Source organism: Aquila chrysaetos, chromosome 1 (assembly GCF_900496995.4).
Source record: "Aquila chrysaetos chrysaetos chromosome 1, bAquChr1.4, whole genome shotgun sequence".
In the NCBI taxonomy this organism is placed as follows: Eukaryota; Metazoa; Chordata; class Aves; order Accipitriformes; family Accipitridae; genus Aquila; species Aquila chrysaetos.
This window is the reverse complement of record NC_044004.1, coordinates 43,179,828-43,200,510: the sequence shown is the minus strand read 5'-3', so window position 1 is coordinate 43,200,510 and position 20,683 is coordinate 43,179,828. Positions and strand designations below refer to the sequence as shown.

Below are 20,683 nucleotides of genomic sequence, written 5' to 3'. Positions count from 1 at the left end.
GCAAAGTTGTTTTTCTGAAAACATTCAGCTGTGCTGTTCCTTAGTAACTGGGACTGTTTGGGTTTACAAATTCAGAGATAGAAGTGTGGCACAAGAAAATGACATACTTTTCAAGCCAAAAATCTGAAATTCTTGGAAGCTTCAAAGTAACTTTCAGAAGTTTAATCTCCCTCCACAAACTCAAAAGATAGCAAGACCTGAAAATGTACTTTTATCATTTTATAGAACTAAACGAAGAAGTCCTAAATTTTTGCAAGACTTCAGGTTTAGTTATGGGAAGAGTTCAAATTATGTAGGAAGTTGCTCAGTCCAAGTGTATTCAAAGCAATCAAAGACTCAATGCAACTACATTCAGGATGACGACAGAAACCTCTGTCAAGAGCACCAGCAGCAACGTGCAAAATTCCACACGCATGAAGGTTTTTTTCAGCTGGTGGTGTGCTTTAACACACAATGCCTGCCTTCATCATGCAACTTCAGGACAACAGCAACCAGTAGTTAACATACACAATTTTTTTCCATCACAGCCAGCTGGGGGTGGGGATCAAACCCAAACTATAGTCCAATTTGAAACCCTAGCTTATAAATCATAGTTTCCTTCTATATTACCACTTTCAAAGACCATTCTAATTCACTCACTTAGATTGTATGCTAATAAATGCCTCGATTCCCCACATATGGACAACTACATCCTTATCTCTGCAAGCAGCCCAAACGGATTTAATATGCAAGCACTTCATGAGATCGTATTATCCATCACGTCATGAAGCTGAGGGGATCGGCTGCATGCTCTGGCTGTACGACCCAGCCGCCAAACCCACGCTGTGTAGTATAGATGGATTAATACACGGACTGGAAATGCCTGCTCAGATTATGCACGTTGACTACAGACCTGATTCACTGCCTCCCAATTCAGCTGCACCTGCAAAGGGCAGAATTTGCTGACTTTCAGCTCATTCACCTGAACTGACTAAAAGAAAAAGCCCTCCCCCTGCACAGTTCTGTTTGCGCAGAACCATGAGCACGTAAGACACGTCAGGCAGATAGCGGAAAAAACAGCTCATGCCCCAAGAAATTTACAGTCTGTTCCAGACAGCACACAGTATTCTTTAACGTGTCTTAAAGCTTGCGTCTCTAATTCAGAATTAAGCCACAATTTGCTTCCTTTTACAAAAGTAGTTAATACATAAAATAATCCCATGCTACACTGAATCACTAATAAAAATGTCAGTGTTCGGAACATAATGCTCAACTCACGCTTAAGAGCAAAAAAGCCAGACTACAAGCAATGGTACATGTACAGCAACAATTTCAGCAGCTATACAGAGGAGGAAGACAAATGAGCTGCAGTCCAACACCACAAGGAAGGAGGAATTTTTTGCATTATAAAACAGCTGCAATGCAACAGGTAAACCCTGGGGAAGGGCCAGGTCTCGCAACCGCTGTCACTTCCTAGTTCTGTGGTAGCATAAATGGTCCAGAAACAGCTGCAGAACAAGAAAGGAGAAAAAAATAACAACACGTGGCCACTGCTCAGAATGATTACATCATTTACGGCAGGAGCTCTACAAATCTCATCACACTGAATGGATTAGATTAGATTGGGGTTCTTTTGCCTGAAACTGTTCTGTTAAACACACAACTAAACATATTGTCAAGCTTTTTTTGGCCGACTCTTGGCCCAGACATCACAGAGTATTTCTACAAAGCAGAACAGAGGGTACAAAAATACATTGCCAAGGACAGGACCTTTCCGAGCTACTGCAAAAGGTGTTGAAAATAATAATACCTCACAAGATAAGACTTCCCATACAACAGGCAACACGCCTCTACCCTATGGCAGGTGAAGAACTAGTAGATTTTGGAGATGGCTTTTACGTGCAGCATTTGTCTGAGCAACTGCTGGAGTCATTTGTAGGAAAGGGCCTGCCTAAAAGAAAACCTGTTTTACCACACTATTCTATAGTATAATGCACAATTCTCTATATTAACATATTAACTCACTTCCTCCTATGATACTTCAGAATCAGATTCACTGAACATTTTTGTAATATACTGCTACTCTACAATAGTTTTATCTTTCTTAAACTCTGTATTAACTTCAGCTGTACTGATCATTTACTAATTCATGTATAATAACGTATAATAAAGGAAAACCTAAAATAAAAAGTAATTCTTCCACCAGTACAACTGTTTCTAAATCCAAAGATCTTGAACTGTACATGAATGATGTCATTTCAGGTATGCAACAGCAGCAGCTTTCAAAAATTTCAGTTTGCTAAGCTCCAGATCCACTTTCCACTCAGAAAAAATGTATAATTACATAATGCAGATGTCCAAATGTAAAATAGGCTCTGTTAGTTGTTTCCCTCAAAGTCCTGTATATGAAAAGCATAACAGAGTTAAAAATCTTAATAGAAGAATGAAGTAATTTTTAAACTTCTGAGCCACAAATCCATAAACGACCAACTTCATAAAAGCAGAACAAAGTTTTCACTTGTGATTATTAGTGTTTTCTTGCAACATATAAAAATGGGTATAAGAAAAGGCACAGCTACCACTAGTAACTGTCATTCTAAAATAATGAATTTCAGGTCAGCCTATACATCCTGAAAGCAGAGATGGAGTATCACAGTGTTTCCAGTCACTAATTCCAAGGAATAAGACATCAGAGATCTGCCTTAGCCCAGGACAAGTGGCATCCAAGCCTAAGGTGAGGCAGAAAGAACATAGCACCTTAAGGGGGGGGGGGGGGGGGGGGGGGGGGAAGCTGATGATCAGTGCGTCTCCACTGCCCTCGCTTCAGAGTTCAGATTTGTCCTGGCTGCTTTTGGCAGATGTCAGGTCAGAATTCAGGACTGAACTCCCAGTCAGAGGAAGCTGACATAGCACAGCATTAATCAGCAGTTAGTACAGTTCCTATTAACAAAGGGTAATACAGTAAGGGGAGCTCAAATGAGTTATCCTTTTTAGAGCAAAACTAAGTTTATGACTGTGGCAATGCACGTATCTCTTCACGGACAGCTTCAGCTGAATACGTCTGAATAAATCATTTCTTATGAACAACACTCGCCTCCCATATTAATATTCTAGTATATTTGGTTCTCCCCCAAATGGAAAGACGCCACCTTAATTAATCAATGAGACATACAGGCACATGACAAGCACTACTGGAAGCCAGATAACACAGCATTAGGAAGAAAGGCACCATGGTGCTAATAGAAACAAAGATTTGAGAGAAAACTTTGTAAACAGCTTTGCAAAACCGTGTAGTAAATTAACCTCGCTAACCTAATATTTACAGGTCAACTGGATACAGCTTCATGGCACAGCAGAAAGCTTAGCACGACCTCCGCTCTGGTGCTCTGAAAATTATGGTGAACTATAAAACTACAGATGCTCTCTGTTCTATATGCCTTCCAACAAAAAAGCTACAAGAACCTGCAGAGAATGGATGCAGTTCCAGTCTACCGCTGGCAGAACCGTCTCACCATCAAAGATCACATATGCACACTAAATGGCATCCATACAAAACACATGCAGTGACTATGTTGTTTGTATTCTCTAGGATTCCAGGAAGTTTTCAGTAGAAATCTACCAACTACCTAAAAAAAATAGGATGAAAAGTCAGACTGACAGCAGCAGGAAGCAGAACACTGTAACTTAGAGCTTTTAACAAGTCTTCAACATACGGGTGGAGATCTGTTTAAAATACAGCCTCCAACATAGAGGTGCAACATGTACTTGTAGTGCATTTAGCATTAGAAGTACCGAGCTGGGAGATCTGCAGATTAGAATTCACAAAACATCAAACTGCTTCACTAACACGCTTCAGCAATACCATATAGTCAACCTGCAGTCATCCCTAAACAAATTGTTCAAAATAACACAGCAAGTTCAAACCCGTCAACATGCTATGCATGCAAGGCCACCTCAGCGGTGTCAGCCAGCAGTCTGGGAAACAGTGAGTAACATCCACGCAGCTCCATTTGCTCAGGCGGCGTTAGCTCAGTGACGCCTGCCCCCCACACTCCCACTGACATTATCCTAATGCGCATATAACGATACCAAGGAAGATTTGGTGGCTTTTACTTGTATGTTGTCTCAACACGTTGCCATCATCATACCTGTCGTGGTTTAACCCCAGCCAGCAACTAAGCACCATGCAGCTGCTCACTCACTCCCCCCCCCCACCCAGTGGGATGGGGGAGAAAATCGGGAAAAAAGAAGCAAAACCCACGGGTTGAGATAAGAACAGTTTAATAGAACAGAAAAGAAGAAACTAATAATGATAATGATAACACTAATAAAATGACAACAGCAATAATGAAAGGATTGGAATGTACAAATGATGCACAGTGCAATTGCTCACCACCTGCCGACCGGCACCCAGCTAGTCCCCCCAGCGGCGATTCCCCACCCCCACTTCCCAGTTCCTATACTAGATGTGACGTCCCATGGTATGGAATACCGCGTTGGCCACTTTGGGTCAGCTGCCCTGGCTGTGTCCTGTGCCAACTTCTTGTGCCCCTCCAGCTTTCTCGCTGGCTGGGCATGAGAAGCTGAAAAATCCTTGACATTAGTCTAAACACTACTTAGCAACAACTGAAAACATCAGTGTTATCAACATTCTTCACATACTGAACTCAAAACATAGCACTGTACCAGCTACTAGGAAGACAGTTAACTCTATCCCAGCTGAAACTAGGACAATACCCAAACTGGCAATTTGTTACCAGATCCTCAAGTAGCCAAAGCAATTTTAGTTTTAATGACTATGACAGAAAGATTCATTTTTATTTCAGAATATGACACTACAATGGTGAAGTGCACAAAGGAAAAAAAGGAGAAAAAATAGTAGAATTGGATCTGATGTATGTAAAGAGTGAAAAAACCACAACTGTAGGTTTCAATGTTGTATTTTGTTCTATGAAAGGAACAAAAAATATCCCAGATCTTAACAGATATAGCTAATATTTGTTACTAACTCAATAGACATATGTAACAAAAAGGAGCCTTCAGCACACAGTCTAAAACTGAACATAATGTGTGCCTGGAAATAAAATGTAATCTGGGGCTTCAGCAGAGTTATTGAAGAGCCAATGCTCTTTAAAGACTTCTCTCCACCACTACATTTTCCCTGTCTTTTCAAACACTGATTGATTACCTGAATTAAGTGAGTGTACCTGGTCTTGGAAAGTTCAGTTTTCATTAGCTTTACTTAAATGAACTACACTGTGCTTAAAAAAAAAAGAAAAAAAAAGTGTCACATAATTGCAACTGGCAATACACATTTAAGTTTCATGCAATACAACCTCTCACACTATGCAACACATCAAAGGAGGAAAATTTGCCTAACAGCAATACATAATCATTACAATGTATGTTTTAACTGTAGGGAATAATGTAATAAAAAGATTTTGAAGGCTGGGCTTTAGATATCCACTTTCTATCCAAATTTCACTGAACTCAATATTGAAATCCTTTCCATCTTTAAAAATCATGCCTTATGTTCCCAAATAGCTCAGGATACATGGATTTGGATTTTACAAAACTGCTAACAGCAATGCCAGCTATCAACTTTGTATCTACACAGGCAACTCCACTTCCATAACACTATATAGATACACTAACCCAGTATTACCAATATGATAATACCTTAGGATAGACTGCCCTCAGGAGGCCAAAATGAAATCTCTTCATGGATATCGCACACTAACAGACTAACTCAGCACACTTTATATGCATGTTACCATAAAAGAAAGTCTGCAAAAGCTGTTCCTCGTGACAGCTCCTACTTACAGCTGCAATATTTAAAAAAAAACCCTCACTAACATTTTGAGTGTCCTGCTAGAAACTTCTACTAATGACAATCAATTGCAATATGTGCCTCAAAAGTAGAAAACTAACATAGTGAGTTCACTACAGCAAGTACTAAGTTACAAACACATCTCTTAAGAGATAATCAGGAGAAGTAAGGCTCCAATGGTACTTAACAAAAGACTATAGGAGAGTTTTAGGCAAAACAGCAGATGAAGAAACATCAGATGAATAAAAAGCACATGCTCTCACTTCCACTAGGAATGGAATCACAGAAACTTTGTTATGTCTAGTAAAAGAGTAGACTGCAATTTTCAAAATTCAGCTGAGAAATCATGATAAGTAAGTTAAGCACACAGTCCTACTCAAGAACACCCACATGCAAAAAAGCCCAAACCATTTATATATAGCTCAGCATAACTGCTAGCAGCACAAGATGTAAAAACCAGACATCTGGTTTTAATCAAGGACAGTGACATAACAGGCATACCAGAAATATGATGGAAGCAAGACAAACAAGCAAGACATTGATACAAAATACATAGGAAAGTCATCAAATGAGATATCAATATATTAACTCATCAAATCAAATATGGATTGAATTTCCAGGCCTAATAAGGTAAACTCTGTTGTCAGACAATATTATTACCAACGCAATTAAGATGATGGCAGTAGCTATGACATCCAAGGACTATAAGGCCAGCAATGTAACTGTAATGAAAGACAGCAATTACCAGCAGGTCGAATAAATGTCACACTGAAGATATCAAGATGACTTTTTTTTTAAATATATTTTTTTCATGCAGCCAGTCAAGGACACCCAACTCTGGCTGCAGTCCCCAGGAGCATACAAGACCTGAGTCAAAATGTTATTTTCAAAGACCAGCTTTGTGATGGTAACTTTTATTTCTGTGAGAATATTGACAAAGCTTATTAATAAAGACAACAGACCACAACTGCAGACTTCCATAAAAAAGGAGCAACATAAAATAAGGAAATATGCTAAAATGAAATAAAAAAGACAAGTAAAAAAAATTAAGATGCAATGCTTGATGACAACACTAAGATTGTATGCACTGAACTTCAGTATGATGACTTTAAAACACACACACCAAATTAAACTTTTTTTGTGGGGAGGGGGAAGCTGACAGGGATTAAAAGCTACTAGAATTTAAGTCAACCTTTGTAAAACCAGCAGTCTAGCTTTAGCAGTCAAACAGAATCTGTCACTGAACGTAAAATTTATAGATGGATCAGAATGTAGAGGAACAATTTACAAAAGTGCACACAAACTGAACAGCACTTCAGGAACAGGAAGTGTGCCTGAATAAGGCAAGCAGATGATCGAAATAAAAAGCAAAGTGCTGAGGGGAGGCAAGGCCACAGAGAAAAAAAAAACAACCCAAACTCTGAACAAAATCCTAAATCAGTTTTTGGTACCATGCAGGAACCATGAGCAGAACCTCTACAGGCAACTCATTGAAGGTTTCACCCCTCAGAGCAAAACATCAGAAGAGGTTACAGAGGGAATAGTAACAAATGGCTGGGGCTAGGGGCTACCACTCCCTAATTCTAAGGGAAATCAAGTAACTGCAGGGTGAAACTTCTGCGTTAAAACTGCCTCATTAGCAAATGACTGGAAGCTGGCAAAAGTGACAGCAAGCTTTTGGGAATTTTGTGGGTGGAAGAATCACTTTTTTTTTTAAGAAGAGATTCCAGAGGGATCCAGGGAACTACAGACAAATTATATTTTTCTGTACAAACTGCCAGAAATTTTTCTAAAGCCTTGAAAACAACCAGATAAACATACTGAGGGAACTCAGTGTTGCTTTTGCAAAGGGAAGTCATGTTTGATAAACATTTTAGAGTTCTTCTAAAGACTAAAAAGAGATGAGTAAGGAGATCTAATACAGCATGCTTGAAATTCTAAAAGGCATCCGACACATTCCCTTGCCAAAAACCATTAAAGATGCTGTGCTGCCAGCAGAAACTCTCGTATCAGTAAATTGTTTAAAAGATAGAAGAGAAAGGGTATGAATCAGCAGTTGTTCTTTCCTAAGGACATGGATCGCCAAGAGAACACCACAGGCACCTATACTGGGGCTAGCAAAGTACAACCTATTTATAAGGGTTCTGAGACAGCAATTTCTGAAGGCCACAGTATATTCTAGTAACACTAAGTTACTCAAAGTAATAAAGGGATAAAGGAATTAAACAAAAAATTGCAGAATCATTTCACTGAGGAAATAGGTCTTAAAACCATCAGATTAAATTCACTGTAGAAAAATGAGAACAATTCACACAGGGGAAAATACAAAAAAATCAGTCATAAATACATATGTAAGGAAATGGGCTCCAAGCTGACCATTAATTATTTAGGACTGAGTTGTTGTTCTTGTATAGCTTCTGAAAACTAAGAGTAAATGTTAGGAAAAGGCAAAACAATTAGGCATTATTTTTGGAAGCAATATAAAACAAAACACAAAACATCCTATTTTTTTTTAGATAAATCCACAGTGAACACTGTGAGCGGTTCCACCTGCTCCTCCCTCCTTGAGAAACTGGAAAAGTAAGGGACAAGAGAGTTGACATAAGGTACAAACGAGCTTTCCAGCAGCAAGCAGCTAAAAGAAATATGACTTCAGTTTGAAACAGAAACAACTGGGGCAGGCAGAATACGACAGAGGTCTACGAATTCAAGAACAACACAGAGAGAGCACAAGAGGGTTGTTATAATGTCTCATCAAATGTAAGAACCTGCAGGCCTCAACCAGAGCTATCAGATGGCAAACATGTCAATCACAAATTGATGGAGGTACAAGAGTCTTCTAAGGAGACCGCCACACACTTGATCCATTACCTACCCTATGCATTCACTACTTCCACTGTCTGAGACATCACACCAGGCCAGACAGAACCCTAGTCTGACAAACAGATATTACTTCTTAGAGTACAGGTACATAGTACATGCTGAAATGGATTACTGTTTTTAACTAGTTTTCAGTTCTAATTTACCAGTTTGAAGAAAAGGGAAATAAAAGGTCTTTTAAAAATAAAACTTTAAGGCTACCAACACTTCAATCTAGTCCTATAGCAACAGGAGCAATAAAAAACATAGTATGTATTGCAACATTTTTAAAAAATTACTTAGCAGCATACTGAGATTCTTCTGAGGGTGTTGTTCCAGGTTTTAATCACAAATATAAACAAAAAATGCCATTGCTAATAACATTTAACAGTTCCCTTACCAAAAACCCCAAGGGATAATAATAATTAGGGTCAGAACTCACTAAGAGGAAGTTATTTTTAGTCTCTTAATTTTGGCTTCTGGTCAAGATATTCACACAGGCTTTGCCTGTCAAATACTAAGGACAGGTAAGGGCAGCAGCCAAGTTACTGACATATTACTACTTAACTAGTAAGAACAGGAGTACCAGCTGTCCTTCCTCATCTTCAGTGCCCTCAGAAAAAATTCATCTATTCTCTGGCCAATTCCTCCTATCAAAGAGAAACATAATTAGCAATTACATTCTTGGTGCAAAGACACATATGATGCATAACTTTTCACAGCAAATAACACCATCTCTCTACAAAGAGATAACAGTAAGATAAGGACTCCTGAAAGGACTACCTTTAGTGGTATTTTATATTCCAAAGTGAGTAACACAACCAACTGTAAAACCCCCTGAATATACAACCATTCCTTGTATTATTTCTCAGTACATACCTGCGAGAAGCTTGAACATGCACTGTTTTCTGGCACAAAGACAAAATTTCTCAGCTGTACAAATGAAGAAAATCTCAGACTTTTAAAGACTCAAAGTTATCATCAGTGAGATCTCTTCTTTCTGTACTCCAGTTTGTGCCAAGATGGGAAGTAATTTCAAAAGCTGAATCAACATCTGGATCAAGATGCAATGAACACTGGAGCTAAGAAGTAAAGGTCCTAAACCACATTCATAGTTTTCTTCAGAGATGATAAAAACATCAATTACCAAAAATTACTTGATCTCAATAGAAAAGCCTGAGGTCAAATTTTTGGTAATTTTTCATGAAGAGAAGAACACTCAGGATCGTTTACAGCTGAATAATTACTCTGCTTCAAAAGGTGCTTTGAATAAAATAAATGGCTATTTTATTGACTATACATACATATTAAAGAGCATCAACATAACACAGTTGAACTGAGCGTTCAAAAAGATATACAGCAATACACCTTGACTTCACACTCTGGAAATGAGATGTGTTTTCTAAACATCTACCGAGTCAATGAAAAGTCTTTTATGCAGCAAGGCCTGCAACTGTGCTGTTCACCAGTGTATGTGCAGCTCAAACTCAGAATATTACAAAATTAGCAACTCCAATGACCAATCAACAGTCCTTCAATATATATACGCAAGCGTTACTGGATTAAATTAGTGCTGTACATACATTCAAGAATGGAACTGAGCATGTTTTGTCTTTATAAAAACACATTGCATATAATTAAATCTCCTAAAGGCAATTCAGGTATGCTGAAGATATAGAATCTCCTAGCTTTGTAGTGTTAGCTACAAACAAACAAAACCCAAAGGAAACTCCTTGCCACTTTGTAGGGACTAATTGATAAGAATAAAAAATTACACAGTTTGCAATCTTCACCCTACATGAAAAACTTGATGCAATCATACCTGCCATACATGCCTCCGCACTTTAACCTTTGTGTAACATGATAATTCGAATAAAATCTCCACTCTATCCCAAACTGGAAAACATGACTTTATAAAAATATAGTGCTTTAAAAATGTATCAGCATGTTACTTAAAACTATCACTATATCAAACCCAGACATTTTTCAAATTGTTACATACATGGACTTCATAATACCAAATGACACTTTTGGAACCCATTGTTGCTGAATTTCGCCTCAGAGTAAAGAATATCAAGTCAATTACACACATCAATCTTCAACTAATTGCTGCACACCCCCCTTAATTATTATATATTTAGATATTACCATCATGACATTTAAGTAGGTACTTATTCAAGGTAGTATTTAAGTCAGAAGCTGCAAGCCTCCATCTACAATTAGAGTACTCCCTGTAACATAAGGGGACTCCAGAAGAAAGACAACAGCTTGTGCAACTTCGTGAGGCTCTCCAAATCTTCCAAGGAGAATTGCTTTCTTCAGCTGATCTTCTTCCAAATGAGCAGTCATCTCTGTGTGAATAAAGCCTAAGAGAGGAGAGATATTTGAAGAGTTACCTAACCTTCAGCTAAATTTCTCTAGCAGATTTTCCTTGGAATCCTCCAAAGTGAAATTTACTACCAGGATTCAGCACCAGCTACCATTCTTCAAAGTCTCAGAAGTCAGTCCACATAATTTTATAGCCAAGAACAAATTTTTAGCTAAGCAATATAATGTCTTCCGTTTTTGGAAGCACTGATGTAATCATAAAAATGCAGAGATCTGTATAAGTCTATGGAAAAAAAAAAAGGTAACTCTAAAATTGGGCCCCAAAACCATTTTTAGTATCACATTTCTGATAGACAAAATAGTCATTTCACCAAAACATTCTCAATAAAAACATGGGTATAAAATCTCTGACAAGAAAGCCCTACAGCTTGCAAGTGTTTCCACTGTATTTTAGAACTTAAAATGGCACTTACATAATTTCTATTATAGCACACATTTGAAGAGTATTTCTTGACAAAGTTGAAGGACATTTCTTTACTATTTTCAGTTACCTGAGATTCAGTTTTCCCACTGCTGCACTTCTCTTCACATAAGCTGCAGCTTCATAAAGAACTGATCTTATCTGCTTTCTAGCTGCCACCAAGAAGGGAAAGTCTCAGTTTTGTTTTCTTCTGTACAACGTTATGATGACACTGGACCCTTCAGTGAGCTGCTCAACTCACTAAACAATAAAACAATACAAAGCATTTTTCCTGCCTAGTTCACAAGCTGGACTGTTTCATAGAGAGGTCTGAAAGGCATTAGAGCTAGCACAAGATGAGCAGCAGAGTACACAGCTATGAGTGGAATTCCTTAAAGGTGGTGGTTTGCTCAGACTAGATTGTCTTATGAAATCACAGCCTTGTCCTCACAGAACTTTCCAGACTCTCCTTTTACTACAGGGATAGACAGGGATGCTTTCATGCCAGCTTCTTGTGGTTTTTCATGTTTCTCTACTAACAAATAAGCATTCTCTAGCAGGAGACAAAGGTAGCTGTCTGTATATAATTAGTTCTAATCCCTCCATCTGCAAGGACAGCAGGTTTTGGAGGAACAACAAATTAAAAAAAAAAAAAAGACATTTATTATGTAATAATGGATAGAGGAACACGTACACACTCTTCCAAATTTCTCAGTGTTCCCTTAAAAAGACTGAACATTTTGTAAAAGAATATATTATTCTTTAAACTGAAAAAAAGAGATTAAAATCATTTACATATAAAAGCTGAAGAAAATAATAGCAATCTGTCTTAAGTTACTTTCAGAGCACAGCAAATATCCAGCAGTCTTGATGACCATGTATTGCAACAGTCAAGGATGTAGGAACTTCCCAAAAACTAACCCGGAGCAACCACGTTGACTCGAATTTGCTTTTTTGCTACTTCTTTAGCAAGAGAGCGTGAAAATCCAACTAATCCTGCTTTGGTAGCACTGTATACACTTTGACCGGAGTTGCCTTTAAGTCCTACAATACTTCCTAAAAAAAAGAAACAACAAACAGAAGAAAAGATTAAATGACTAATCTGAAACCTTGTACTAGCTTTATCATTTTAGTTTTAAATTCGGAATGGAAAATGAGATTACGAGGAAAGGAATTAGAAGTATATTACTAAATGTACTTTATAGCCTGCTGCTGGGATAAGCAAATCCCTCAATTATCTGTGATTTTTGTGGAATCCATATATCTATGTTGACCAATAGGCACCAGGAGAGTAAACAGAAGAGCTTTCTAAAAAAATATGCTTGCACAGAAAAAAAAAAAGAAACCAACTGTACCTATTTGATGCTTAGTTAGCAACTAGCAGCTGGTAGATTTAGCTACTGAAAGAGCTGATAAAGAATGGTAAAATTATTTTTTCCATAAAATATAAACTCTGAGGTGTTTATTACTGCAAAAAGCTGGTTTTACATTTAGAAGTTGCTGAAATTACAGAAAAGAATAAGCATTCGTAAAAAAATGCTAAATATAGAATGTCTAAATACAAAGAAAATAAGTCAATTGTAACAAGTAACATTTCAACGGTACACCTGCTAAACCTTTCTAGAAAACTAGTACATAGAATTCCACTGGATTAGACAAACAACTTACCTACATTGACAATAGCACCTCCCTGTTGTTGAATCATGCTTTTTACAGCAGCTTTGCATGTCAACATTGTTCCCAAAAGGTTAGTGTGAATCTGGGCTATCATATCTTCAGTCTTGGTTCTCAGTAACAAACCATCCCTGACAAACAGACCAAAAAACCCAAAAGAATTCACTGAACAACCCCAATGATCACATTTACTCATAGTAAAACATGACTGATGAATGGAATATTAATGGGGATTTATATGATTCTATACATTCTAGCATTCAAACTGATGACGCTGCAAGGAGGACACATAGCAAGAAAAAAGTTAGCTATGCTTTTGGCAACAAATCCTCCTTTGCAAAGAAGTATCAAACATTGTTTTGCACTATCTCAGGGGGAAGAAGTGGAAGAAAGAGGTGTAGAGGGGGAACTCAGAAACTTGGAATGCAGAAACTACAGTGAAAGCTGTATCATCTGTTAGAATTTTACCATTATCAGGAACAAAATATTGGTGAGTGCTTAATACTGTTTTCAGATGTACCCATTAACAATACTCTTACCACATGCAAAGGCCCTTAGCACCTTACAATAAGATGCTGTCTTCTAGAATTACATACAATCTTGTAACAAATAACTAACCTGTTGATCCCAGCCGCATTAACCAAGTAGTTAATAGGACCTAAATTCCTCTGCATCTCCTCAAAAGTATTTTGGACTTCCTGTTCGCTCGATACATCACAGCTAAGTGCCAGATGTCCTGCTATATTGAAATAAAGGCACATCATAATAATGGTAAAAGATGGTATACCATTCATAAACCTTCTTCAGCATTTATCAATTGCAAAAACCCATGTTGAATTAGTGATAAACTTGAGGAACCCATTTAATCTCCAGAGAATTAAATAAGGACAATTTTCAAGTATTGTACTGATTAGTTATGTGACAACTTCTTGGTTTATATTTTTGGCTTTTTGAAATCAAAAGTTCAGCGTGAGCAGGCTGGTCTCAGTTCTGGCTTGGCCAGGAGCCAAGGATGACTCAATTCATACAACCTCCCTGTTGTGACCTTGAACAATTCCTTTCATCTTACAATAAATATCTTGCGGAGAGAATAGGTAACATACTTAACTTTCCCAAAGAATAGTATGAAAACAAAATTGTACTGATACAGCTTTTCTTTCAAATTTCTCAGCCTTTTTTTTTTTCATTTTCATCTAGTTAAACAATGAGGTTTATTTAATGACTTACTACTTTTACAAGTTACCTAAGCATTGGACAGTGAAGAAATAATTGCAGAGCAGCATACGTACCACCAAGATTACGTGCAGTGGTTTGGGCTACTTCCAGATTTCTAGCAATAATTGCCAGGCGGCAGCCTTTCTGTGCCAGTAATTCTGCAACAGCTTTTCCTATTCCTCGGGATCCTCCAAAAATGGCACAAACCTTGCCCATCTTCAAAAATAATTCACAAATTGCAAATAAACCATGAATTTCAGGTCCAGTATAGCAAAAGATAACCACTGTTCTTATCAATATCACAGCCATGCTAGTTTGTAGCATTTTGTAACGTCAGATTATAGAATTAGTGATTTGTTAATTTTTTATTCACCAAAAAATAAACACTTGAGCTAAATTAGACACCACTTCTACAAATGCAAGTTAATTCTTAGTGATTTCTGAACTAGTAAAAAATTATGCATGCAATCTAGCATTTCAATGCTAGTGTTATGATAACTCCTATTCAGTTGATGAAGTATGTGATTTATATATCTAAAGGCCATAATGTATCATTCAGCTGTTTATTCAAAGCTGACATAGTAGCTGTAATTATATTGTTCTTGCAAGCACTATTCTCGTACTGAAGTCATTTAGTCTTAAGGTCTCGCTCCATCCTAAGTACCTGTGTTGGACACCCACATTGCAAACCTTACAGAGCATGATTTGATACTACTGTATTTACAGTAGTTTAATACTAAGTTACACTACACAATACTATGTTTCACCACTAGCCTTAGGATTTTTTGCTTCTGCTTTTGAAGAAAAAAAATAGCTTTTTGAAATGTGAAATGATTCTGAAGTATCTAGCTTAGATGTTTAGGAAGGAGTGTAAGAAGAAAGTACTGTAGAATGATCTTTTATTCTGCAACCTCTAGAAACCAATCAGCTGTTCTGGGATTTCCTGAGGAGCCAGAGGCAGAATCAAAGCAATAGCAATGAACCTCTTTTCCATAAATTTGAATAAATCCTTTTTGTACCCAATTATACTTTGTCTCCATAACATCCTGAGGCAATGAGTTTCATTATTTGTGGAAAAGTACTTCCTTTTGCTCTTAATTTGCTTTCAGATAATACTATGCATTTCTCCTTGTAACTTCCTCTTACTGTTAGTAGCTTCAGAGGCTACTCTTCTGTACTTTACCCTCTCCCATAACCTCTTTCAGGTCTATTTAGTTACTCTTATATGTATGGAAGCCATTCTGTATCTCACTAAAGACTGTCCAAGTTCTTAATCCTGTCACCCTACCCTTTGCCTTGCTCTTAGGTCTATTACACCCTTTTTGATATACGATAACCAGAAAAGCCCACAGTGTTGAGCATGCAAGGACACCATCAACTCATACAGTGGCATAATGATTTTGGTCTTCTGTGACAGGGCCTGAAAGAGCAGACGGTCCTTTTCTGTAACAAAGTAAGCACAAGTGCTTGAAATCAACCCAAGTGTCTGCTTCCACTGGCAAGTTGAAATCAGCTTCCTAGGAGCAGGAAGAGGATTAAATACTTGCATCTCAGGTGGCAGCCCTTTCGACAGAACACGTACAAAAAGATGTCCTGCATGAAAACAACTCCTTAGTGATAAAAACAGGCACCACTGCCTGACCAGAAAGACTAATCTTTTGGATAGTCTTCATTAGGTAGCTAGACTGCAAGAGATGAACCAAGAGGTCTTGCACCCCAGCAGCTACAGCTCTTACCGCCCTAGCAGACTAAAGGCACAACCAGCCCACCCACCCACCCATATTTTGTTGACAGATTTTTCTGTTAGAAAAAGTCTCAGCCTGCCTTCTCCATTATGACTGATCTCTTCTTTTACAGAATTACCACAACGACTCTTGGAAGTTCTTGCCTACTTGTTGCAACAATATCATACTAGGATTTCCTCCTTCATACTTTGCTCTTACCAGCACTGAGCATACCTACTCTTTTATTTTTATGGGAAACATGGAATAATATAGATTATGAGGGATCTCTGGAATTCATCTTGTCTAACTCCTCCACTCCTAAGTAATGTCAAGTGAACCATCTTATACTGCTTATAAATGCTGTCAGACCTATATGTATTTTCCCAATAATTCTGGACATGCTTAGCTACACGGGACCCAACAAGCTGCCTGTGGGGAGAGAACTTCTTTAAAACGTGTCATTCTACCCTTCCTGGTCTCTTTGAGAAGGGAAAAAAAATCTTAGCAATTCTACCGTTCTCAGAAACAATAGTGAAAGTCCCTTGTACATTAACGAGATATTTACAGGGGGAGCGTAAGGCCTACTTCCAACGCAGCAATATACAATTTGTGGTTTAGCACAAAAGAGCTATAGATTCTTCGGAGTTGTGACTTGGGAGAAAAAAAAACTGCAACAGGAGTAATAACCCTATATTCTCTGGTCAAATAAAGGTCGGGACAACCAAGTATCTTTTGAACAACAGGCTCTTCTTCTAGGTCACCACACAGCACACACAAGTGCCTGCACCGCCTTTTGTCCTCTACGGCTTTTCCCTTCTTTCAAAACAAACTCTTTAATCCGTGACCCCCAGGGCTCCAGTGGCACTACCGCTAACCTCCTCATGGCGCACCGCTCTACATCCGCTGGACGACACCTTTCAACACATGCGAGTCGGGATACCGCAGCCGGCCCGGCCGGGCCGCCCCGCCGCCCGCACCTGTGCGCCCTCAGCCGCCTCAGCCACCGCCCCCAGCCCCGACCCTCTCGGACAACCCGTTCTCCCCTCTCGGCAAACCTTCTTCTCGTCGAGTCCCGTCCCCCCCGTCCCCCCCCCGCCCCTTTTTCGGGCTCCCACCAACCTCCTCCGACCCGGGGCGGCACTCCTGTCCCTCCCTCCCGAAGCCCCCTCACACGCCTGAAGGAGGGCGGCCGCCCGCAAGCCCCCGGCGCGCGCCGCGGGGACTAACCGCCCCCAACCGCCTCCGCCCAGGGCCGCCCCGCCCGCCGCCAGGGGGCGGCGGCGCACGCGCGCAGCGAGGCCCGGCACCGCCGGGGGGGGGGGGCGGAGGGAAGGAGGAGCCGCCGCCCGCCCGGTGGCGCCGAGCGGCTCCGCGCTCACCCCTGCAGCTCCTCCGCGGGGCGAGGCGGGGCGGAGCGGCGCAGCCCGACGGGGAGGGAAGGAAGGGGAGAGGCAGGGCGTCCCGCCGCTGCGCCGCAGCACGGCGGCCGGGCTCAAGGTGGAGCCCGCGGCACGGACGGCGGGGCGCGGTGGCGGCTGGGAGCCCGCTCGCCGCGGGGCACGCCGGGACGCGTAGTCCCCGCCTGGCGCCGGTGCCACGGTGGCAGGGCTGCCGCGTCCCCCCCCCCCCCCCCCCCCGCCAGCCCTCTCAGGCCCTGAGCCAAGCGCCGGCCGCGCTTCCCGCCGAGCCCAAACTCGGGGAGGCGGTGCGCCACAGGAGAGTGACGAAAAAACCGGCGTGTATGTGTATTTCAGTTTACCTCCTGGTTTCTGAGCAAGCTTGTGGTTCGCTTTCTTTACAGAGGCTTTTTCCCTCCCCGACGCGACGACGGTTCAGCTCTGAGCTGAACGCAGGCGTCACGAGATGACGAACTGATGCCAACCACCTGTTTACAGAAGCCGTCGCTGCTGGAAACAGCCGGAAAGGCAGCCGGGAGCGGCGGGTCCCTACGCGGCACCCTCCGAGCCGGCAGAACGACGCTCCCCGCGGCCTGTGGGAGAAGGAGACCCGCCAGGGCCGGGTCACCGCCAGGGCCGGGTCACCGCCACGGCCCCCACCTGCGGAACGGGTTCTGGCCCTGCACCCACCTCCCTTCTCAGAGCTCACACACGGGCAAGCCCTTCCCCTCTTCTTTTACGCTTTCTGGTTTTAAACTACGTTTTACATCTAGGTATCTGGACAACGTCCGTCTTAGCCGCGTGTGCTGGGCTTTGTGCCTAGCCCCAGTACGAGTTGCTGGAATTTATACGGGGCACGAAGTAGCCGCCTCGCTCCGAACTGGAGCTCTCTGTCGCGTCCTCGTTTGCCCCTGCGCGTACAAAAAGGCGTCTCGTATGTAGACGCGCACAAGCAGATGAATAAAGATTTTGTCTCTTTCATTTTTGCATTTCCTTGCTCCCAAATCCCCAGGGTCTTGCGTGAGGCATCACTATACCAGTAGAATTAAACTGGAAACACTTAAAGGTAGATAAACCCCAAGTACAGAAACACCTGTGAGAGTTCCTGTTCAGCAACCAAAATAAGCTTCATGATATGCAACTAAACTAATGTAAAAAACTGCTGTGTTTTAATGGTAATGCTGTTAACATTTATGGCTGATGATATGCTGGAGGGGTTTCTGTAGGCTCTTAAGAGTCACACATACCGAGTAAATTCTTTCACCTGAGAAATAAGAATAAAACCGATCGCAATTGCCTACAAGAGTACTCCCTTGAAATTTTTTTGAGAAAAATTATTATTAAAAGGTTCCACAAAGGAAGAAGTACCAAAATCACACTGGAGTTTCTATGAGCTCATTGGGAGTGTAACTTTGCACAGTTCTTGCTTTTGACTTGAAAGCTGTTAATCAGAATTTCAGATTATAAATGTTTCCAGGGGAGCTGTAGAGAGTTTAATAACATTACCCGTATTCACATAGGATTCTTTTTCCATGAATCATTCTTTACATATAGAAGGAAAAGCAGATTTAGGCATTGCTAAGCAGATGAACATCTGTAAGAAAAAAAACCTTTAAGAAAAGCTGTTATGCAAAATTAGTTTCTTTTAGCAAATATATTTATATTGCAAGCTAGTTGTGTTTTCAAAAGAGTAAATGAGATTTTGTGATCCAATGACATTTCAGAATATGCCATATTCTGAAAAAAACAGAGGTCCCAGTGATGAATACGAAAAGGCATAGAGACCTCAGTCTGTGACTCAGAACAGTCTCTGATCAAGACTTTTGGTCTCTAGCATAACTAAGGATAAGGATTCACAGGGGTTAATTACGGCTCTTCCTTCAAGTGATACATATAAGCAAAGTAACACAGAAGGGAAAAAAACTGACCTTAGTGATATGGCATATTTTCTGAAGATGTGTATACTACAGAGAGAATAACTGTGAGCACCACATTGTAGGAGGGGAGCAGCAGGCAAGATTTTATGTGAAAATTCTATTAGCAATTACAACTTGAACATATTTGTGACCTGTGTCCTCAGCCAGAGAGCTGACCCATCCTTGTAAGAAAGTTAAAGCTGATCTCTGCTATACTGTTAGGACTTTGCTGACACAGAGTGAGCATGAGTTTCACAGTATTTTTTTAAAAACTATGTTATAGCTGACAAAGTAAAATACCCTTTTCAAAAGTTCAGACGAGATTCTGTTCAATTATTGTTCATTAACTGAGTGGTTGAAACAAGGTGTCTGTTCATTCATTGGCCAAAGTGAGATTAGCCTTTTTCCTTCAGATGCCTAGTTAAATAATGAGATCACATACTCTAAGCAGAGTTCATCTGAGCCAGTTTATTTACACCAATTTCCCATTAAAGCAAGATGAGCAAGTGGAGTCCACGAGAGAAATCAGTGTCATACTGAGTACCTCCCCTTTCTAGGGGACAGTAGCTGATACACAAACTTGATCTGACAGACCTGCTCCATCCATCGTGTCCTGGTCGGTAATGGTTAGTTCCATACTGGCCATTATTATGCCTGGCTTACTATTAATTGGAATTAAGCGGGATTATAAGGTAGTAATTCTTGTACGGCTCTCTAAGTGACCATGTATACAAACATTTGGAACCTGTTCACAATGTACAAAATGATGCAGCTGTCTCTCCTGAATGCCTAATGCACTCCTAAATGAGTTTTTTATTCTTTTCTTAAAATGTTTCAATCATTCTTCCACACAACTGAGATACTGCTTTCAAGTAAGCACTTCTCTATTAACAGGGGAAAAACACAATATCCTCAAACAGGAAAGGATATCTAATGTATCTAAAAGCATAAAACGCAAATCAAAGCATAACGTCACAAAACAGGGCCCACTAGCCATTTCTTAACTAAGGTCCCCTGTATCAGCTATTTCAAATTCCTCTTGGTTTTGGATTTGAGGCCAGATTTACAAAGGAACTTGAGTGCTAATCATTAATCACACTGGTGCCCAAATCTGTGGTCTCTTAAATTTCTGCCAAGAGTCATGCATGAGAGAGTCATGCTGCTCACAGGTCCGGCAGCATTTTCATACTGTTCCTTGTACTGCTTGTGAAAGCATATTTACCACATTATATGGGTTTTGTGTAAGGCCCGAGACAAAGCAACTGGAGAACTGGCTGCACGTACGGGTCAGTCCCATTTTA

General features: G+C 40.3%; 1 protein-coding gene across 6 annotated transcripts; it reads right to left on the bottom strand.

Annotated features, from left to right (window-relative positions):
- Positions 1–1,629: 1,629 nt before the first annotated feature.
- CBR4 (carbonyl reductase 4) lies at positions 1,630–18,075 on the bottom strand. Of its 6 annotated transcripts, XR_005932928.1 has the most exons (7): positions 17,189–17,311; positions 14,420–14,561; positions 13,749–13,869; positions 13,125–13,261; positions 12,378–12,512; positions 10,695–11,034; positions 1,630–1,642 (listed from the first exon to the last, which is right to left on the bottom strand). XR_005932928.1 is itself a non-coding variant. In XM_030024154.2 (6 exons), exons 2-6 carry the CDS (start codon positions 14,559–14,561, stop codon positions 10,856–10,858), a joined length of 714 nt encoding a protein of 237 aa, XP_029880014.1. In that variant the 5' UTR covers positions 17,829–18,075; the 3' UTR covers positions 9,933–10,855. The 6 variants fall into 6 exon arrangements, 5 of the variants coding, with proteins under 5 accessions (XP_029880014.1, XP_029879753.1, XP_029880147.1 ...); XM_030024154.2 differs by lacking the exons at positions 1,630–1,642; positions 17,189–17,311 and adding an exon at positions 17,829–18,075 and having other exon boundaries at positions 9,933–11,034; XM_030023893.2 differs by lacking the exons at positions 1,630–1,642; positions 17,189–17,311 and adding an exon at positions 17,449–17,591 and having other exon boundaries at positions 9,933–11,034.
- Between the last annotated feature and the right edge of the window lie 2,608 nt (positions 18,076–20,683).